The sequence below is a fragment of the Balaenoptera ricei genome, chromosome 9 (assembly GCF_028023285.1).
Source record: "Balaenoptera ricei isolate mBalRic1 chromosome 9, mBalRic1.hap2, whole genome shotgun sequence".
Lineage (NCBI taxonomy): Eukaryota > Metazoa > Chordata > Mammalia > Artiodactyla > Balaenopteridae > Balaenoptera > Balaenoptera ricei.
In genome coordinates, this window is record NC_082647.1 from 106001710 (window position 1) to 106007709 (window position 6000).

The following is a 6000-nucleotide window of genomic DNA, read 5'->3' on the forward strand; positions in this document are numbered from 1 at the left end:
AGTCCCTCCATCTGGAGGCCCACGTGACCTGGCCTGGCCACTTGGCCACCCCCTTGGCCGAAGGCTCTTCCCCTCCAGCCCATCGTGCTCGTCTTCCCAGTTTAAAGTGAGAAACACTTATACTCCACTGTTGTATGGTTCTTGTAGGGGTTCTTGGTCACAGCCCAGGAGAGATCCCTTCCCTTTGCCAGCCCAGCTTAAACCTTTGGTTCTTTTGAAGAAGTGAACAAGAGACTCAGATATTAATGATAAAGGTTTGCAAAGAGGTGTCTTACTTTTTCCTGAGGATAATATCTAATCAGATATCACCTGCCCAAATTCTCATTCCTTAGTCCTCAGCTGGGAGCCTTCTTTCTTCTGTGTCAAAATTCCTAAAAAGGAGACCCCTCCTCACGCCTGCTGTCCCAGGAGAGGCAGACAAGAGAGTTCTGAGCAGACTAAAGTCCCCGGGGCATCCCAGGGCCCCGTTTTCCAAGGAGTACAGCGGCCAAGAGAAGGTTGACCGTGACAATACCCAGGTTCCACCTTGGCCGTCAACTTGAGGACCAAGCAGGTGCTTCCCGGGAAGTGTCTCCGTGGGAGCCCAGCACTCTGTCTCAGGCAGAGTGGGGTCGGTGTGGCTGCAGGGTGGGTCCCCCCCACTGCTGGCCAGGTCTCACGGGGAACTCTAGAGAGAGTTCCCAGCCCGCCTCTCCAGAGACACAGGGATTCTCCCGCAGGTGGCTGAGAATCAGACTTCACAGGGGACTCCCTCTCGGCCTCTTGGGGACCTCGTGTCTCTGAGCCCCTGACCTGGACCCTTTCTGGGCCCCCCACGGTGACATCCTACACCACCCTGATTCACAGCCTGGGACTTCCTGGCTCGAATGTCAAGGCTGAGAGATGCACAGGGGCGGTGCAGCCCGAGCTCCCACGCGGCCCGGAAGGACACCCAGGCCCGAGCCCACGTGTCTTCAGACCTCGGCTTTACTGCATGTGCTGGTGGGTCATCTTTACCTCCAGCATTTCTTTGTGCAATGATCTGGATATTTTGTTACCTCTCATTCTTCATAAGACAAGAGAATACAGTGAAAGGAAAGAGCTCACCTTAAGGATAAGACTCAGAGATTTTTGTCAATATGTATCTTGGGGCTCAAGCTGGACGTCAGGGTTCTAGGAAGGCCAGATCTCTTTGAACAGATGGATTGTGGGTTGGTTCAATCATGAAAGGAAAGAGCAAAATGGAGCCTTTTATCACAGTAGCAAGCCTCTGAGATCACCTTGTGTCTCAGAGGCCACATCTGAGTGGTGACCTTTGTGACAGTGGCATCTCCCCTGTGTAACCGGCCAGTCTGTGGCTCAATTCCACGAAGGACTTTGGGGTGTGCTGAGCCCTGCTGGGGAACTGAGTGAGGCCGTGTGGCCCTGGCCCTTGTGTGGCCTTGGATCGGGGTCTTTGGCAGCTTCGGGGCCACCAACCAGCCAGCACCCTGGGGAGTTTCAGCACTCCCCACTTTTTCTTGACCGTCCAAGTCTTTGTGAATGTAATGGTCACCATCAAACTGACCAAGGCACTCTTCTTGTAAGTGGATGGCATTCTTCTCGTTTACAAGGTCTGGGAGGGACCACCTGATCTGCTCCCAAGGCCAAGAGATGGAGCCGACCTGGTGAGGGTCTAGGCCTCAGGCACCCACCTGCCAGTCTCCATCCCAGTGGGTGGGTGGCGGCAGCCCTGGTGAGGGGTCGCGGAACCTCCTCCAGAACGCCAAGCAGCCCCCTGCCCCCTGCGCGAGCACCAGCCAGTGCCTTGCTGATGAACAGCCACAGAAATTGGCGGAGTTAATTAATTACGGGGAACGATACATCCTTGACCTCTTTTTGTGGGTTGAGCATACTCTGTTCCATGCCCTCTGTCTACACTGGATCGGCCAGTTTTGCTTGTTTTTCCCATGAGGGGAGCTGAGGGACCCCCTCCCAGCGCTTTTAGATCCATCGGCAGATTTCACTGTCCCGGGAGCTGTGCAGGTTCTGATGTTCTGTGGTCATTTTTGTTTCCTGAACTGCCCTGGGCACCAGGTTTCTGGCAGGCCTTGGTTACCTCCCTCCCTCCCTCCCTTCCTTCCATTGGTTCCTATATTCTTTCATTCAGTGAACACTTATGAATACCAGGAGCCTTGGTAAGTTGTGGCGAGACAGACCAGGTCCTTTGTGAGGCGCTTACCGTCGCACGCAAGAAGCAGGCCGACGGTTAGCGAGGGTGAGAGCCACGTTGGGGGGCGGGGGTGGGTTCAGGGCTCCGGCGAAGCCGGCGGGGAAGAGGGCAGCCCCTCTGCCCAGCTCTGCTGGGCACTGACACCCTGGGGATGCGAGACCCTGGGCTCAGGGTGGGCTGAGTGGTGTTAAATAAAGATGCCAGAGGTGGGTGACTACATGAGGGAGGGCGAGGGGGGACTTTCAGAGCAGCAGCTGGGAGTCGGGGAGACGGGGAGAGAGGTGGTCTCTCCCTTCAGTGTAAAGTGAGGAGAATCGAAATGATCGTGTCCTCTTCTGTTTACAGAACCTTATTAGAAAGTGCTTTCTTATCCTTTACCTTTTTCATAACTCTGCGAGGCAGGAATTCTTTTGGCTAAACCCTTGGCCGGGAACCCGAGCATCAGGAAAGTTAAGTCACATCGCTGTTGTCCCTGGGAGAACGTGCCCTCTGCCCTCTCATGCTGTTGGCCCACAGAGGCCCCAGGGGTCCCTGGCAGGTTGGTGTGAGCCCACTGGGGCCTTGAGGGTTCCGTGCCAGCCCCGGGGATGGGAGCTGGTGCTGTCCGCTTCCAGCTGAGCTGCTACCTGCCGGTCCCAGACGCTCGAAGACGTGTGAGGTTACCGCGGGGGCCGAGGGCCCTGGCTCCACAGCCGGAGCTCGGTGTCCAGGCGTCCGGCTAGGGCTTGGGGTGGTCACGGAGCTCACACCCCAGCCCCTAGGACCAGGTCCGTGTGGGCCCCGTCCAGCCCGCCCACCCACTCTGGGCGCCCCCATGGCGAATGCTGTCTTCTCCTGCTTGTCCAGGGCCCCGTTGAGGCCCCTCTGAGTCCCCTGCTTTCTTTGCAGGATCACGTCCTTCTCGCCGAGTGACCGGAGTGACCATAGGAGGGGCACAGGACCCGGCTTGCAGGCCGACCTGGGGAGGCCAGAGGCCGGGCGATCGGGTGATCAGTGCAGGTCAGGGAGGGACCCTCCCGTGGGCTCCCCATTGACCAAGAGTGACGCCCGCCTTTCTCCGCTGTAGGTCACGGAGGAAGTTCACCGGCTGCTGCGGCGGGGCTGCTACCGCTTCGTGTGCCGAGGCAAAGTCAGCGTCAAGGGCAAGGGCGAGATGCTGACATACTTCCTGGAAGGCAGGACCGACGGAAGCGGCTCCCAAAACAGGTCCATGAACTCAGAGCGGAAAATGTGTCCCTATGGGAGAGCCGGCCTCCAGAGCAGACTGGCCACGGGCCACCCCCCGGTGCCCCCTGCGGCCGGCCTCCCAGTCAGAGCCGGGCCGGGGGCTCTGCAGGGCTCGGCGCTTGCCCCCTGCCCCCCAGGCCACCACCTGCCCCCCAGAGCAGCTGGGAAGGAGGCTTAGCGGAGCCCACGCGGGCCGCTGGGGGCACAGGGCACAAATGCTCGGGGCGTTGGCGGCCTCGGGGCTCCCGCAGGAACCAGCCCGGCCAGCAGAGCAGGGCCGGGAACCAGTGGCCGGGCTGGGGAAGGGGGACTGTCCAGGCGTGACCCGAAGCAGCTGGGCAGTGACTCGGGCGAGGGGAGAACCCGGACTGCACAGACGCCGAGGCTTGAGCAGTGTCTTTGTTTGCTCCATCCTCTTCTCGGTGGCCGAGGGAGGTTGGCCGGGTCAGCCTTGGACGTCGGGACCGTCAGGACGTCCACCAGGGCCGCAGGCTACAGCGAGAGCCTTGGAGGTCTGTCTGGCAGAGTGACTGGGGTGCCCAGCTCGTGTGTGCCCTGAGACGGATCGGATCAGCCCAGCTGTGTGGGTCCCGTGAGGGCAGCTCCAGCCCTGGGCGGTGGCCTGCAGAGCCCAGAGTAAGAGTCAGGACTCTCTTGGCCAGAGCCAGAGCTGGGCAGGCCGTAGGTGGACGGTTTGGGAGGAACTAAGAAGCCCCTGTCCCCCTGCAGTGGCGGCCGCTGGCTTTCTTCAAGATTGGGTTTTTGCTAAGAGCCAGAGGCAGGTCTTCTGGAATTCTTGGGGGACCCTGCAGCCACATCTCTGTGACCAGCATAGTTCCTGTTCCACCTGTACGTTCTCCACCTGCCCTGCTGAGCATATTGGCTCCTGTAAAACCTGGACGTTCCCTTTTCTGCCCACGTCACTGTGTTTGTTCAAAGGAGAGAAGGTGGTCGGTGTCATTTCTTACCTCTCTGCCATGGCATCTTGGGTTCCCGTACGCTGAACAACAGTGCAAGGCTTTGTTGATTTTGAAGACAAGTGAACCTCACAACCATGAGAAAGCTTCCTGGATGGAAGGCGTTTCTCTGGCAGAACCAGTCCCCTGGACATGGAGATTTGGAGTTAGTTTACGGCTGTCAGTACAGATGTCCCTGCTCCGGTTTGCAGGGAAAGTGGCTGCAAGTCATTCTGTGCGAGTCTGGGAATCTCCTACCTCGGCATCTCTGCGGTTGCCATGGAGATGAAGAATGCGGCCATGCTGGGATGGGCTGCTGCGGGTGGGCAGGGATCCGGGAGGGCCAGTGCGAAGAGACTGGCCAGAAATAGCTGGACGTGGAGACCTCAGCTCTCGACTGCAGGGAGGAGGGCAGCTTGAAACTGGAGGGAACGTTCTGGGCAGGCAAGTCAGTAGGGGGGTGGCCGTGCAGAGACCCAAGCTCCGACAGCAGCCCGGAGGGTTCTGTGGGTTGCAGGGGAACCCTGCTCGGTAGAGTCAGCAGGCCTGGGGGTCCCCTTCCTCACCGCTCTCCCTGGGGGTCCCGACTTTTCAGAATTGGGACAGGGGCTCACTCTGGACTGAGCCCCATGGGGGTGGCTAGTGGTGTCCCCCGGGCTGCCTCCGTTGTGGGTGTATGACTCCTGGCCGTGTGGGTGTAGCTGACAGGGCCGGCCACTTAGCCCATGTGGACGGGCCAGTGACAGAGGCGGGCAGGGGGACAGTCTTTCCTCGGATGTGCCCTGGGTGAGGAGCTGAATTTCCTCCCCCCTCCCCCCCTCACAGAGCACAAACTGAGTCACCTCCAGAGCCCAGTGAGCACACGGCCTGTGCAGGTGTGCACACCTGCGTCCAGCTGCGGGGCTGAGACCCTGGCCAGGGCCCTGCTGCCCACCTGCTCCTCGTGGCCGAGCTTCCACCCCAGGGCAGGGCGGGGGGAGGGGGGTGGACAGCACAGGAGATCATGACCCTGCGAATATGCTCTGTCACATGGCAAAGGGGGCTCTGCAGAGGGAATTCAGGGCTTGGGGCAGAAGCTGAGGAGAGGATCCTGGGCCATCTGAGTTAACTCAGTGTGACCAGTGTGACCACGTGGCCCCTCAGAAGTGGACAAGGCAGCCAGGGCAGTCGGGAAGATTGGAAGCACCAGGTTGCTGTTTAAAGATGAGGGGCCGCAGCCGGTCGAAGGTGAGGACGCCCCGGCCAGCAGCCACTGAGGAAGCGGGTTGTCGATCCCACAGCTACAGGCGCTGAATTCACACCACCCTGAGCGAGGTGGACCCTGAGCCCCGGGATGAGAGCCCAGACTCGCTGTGCCGGGACCTCAGGTCCACAGAGCCGCGGGACGCCCCCCGTACCAGGTGTGCTGGCAAAGCCACGGAACGCGTGGCCAGCTGTCACCGCAGCCGCGGGAAGCCATCGGGGCCTCGGCTGTTCTGAAACGGCGAGGTCTCCCCTTCGACGAGCAGAACCTCCTTCATCATCAGCAGTTCCAAACCCTACCTGCTTCCTGTGGGCATAGGGGCCGTGTTCAGCCATAATGTTCCTTGGGGTTTGGTCAATGACTTCCTTTTTATTTGTGATAAG

The 6000-nt window shown here is 59.9% G+C and overlaps 1 protein-coding gene across 1 annotated transcript in view; it reads left to right on the forward strand.

Annotated features, from left to right (window-relative positions):
- Positions 1 to 3596, forward strand: part of ADCY1 (adenylate cyclase 1) — a 122044-nt gene extending 118448 nt beyond the window's left edge. Inside the window, exon 20 of the mRNA XM_059932901.1 lies at positions 3258 to 3596. Coding sequence (XP_059788884.1) covers positions 3258 to 3596 — 339 coding nt within the window. The remainder of the gene's footprint in view (positions 1 to 3257) is intronic.
- Positions 3597 to 6000: the final 2404 nt, after the last annotated feature.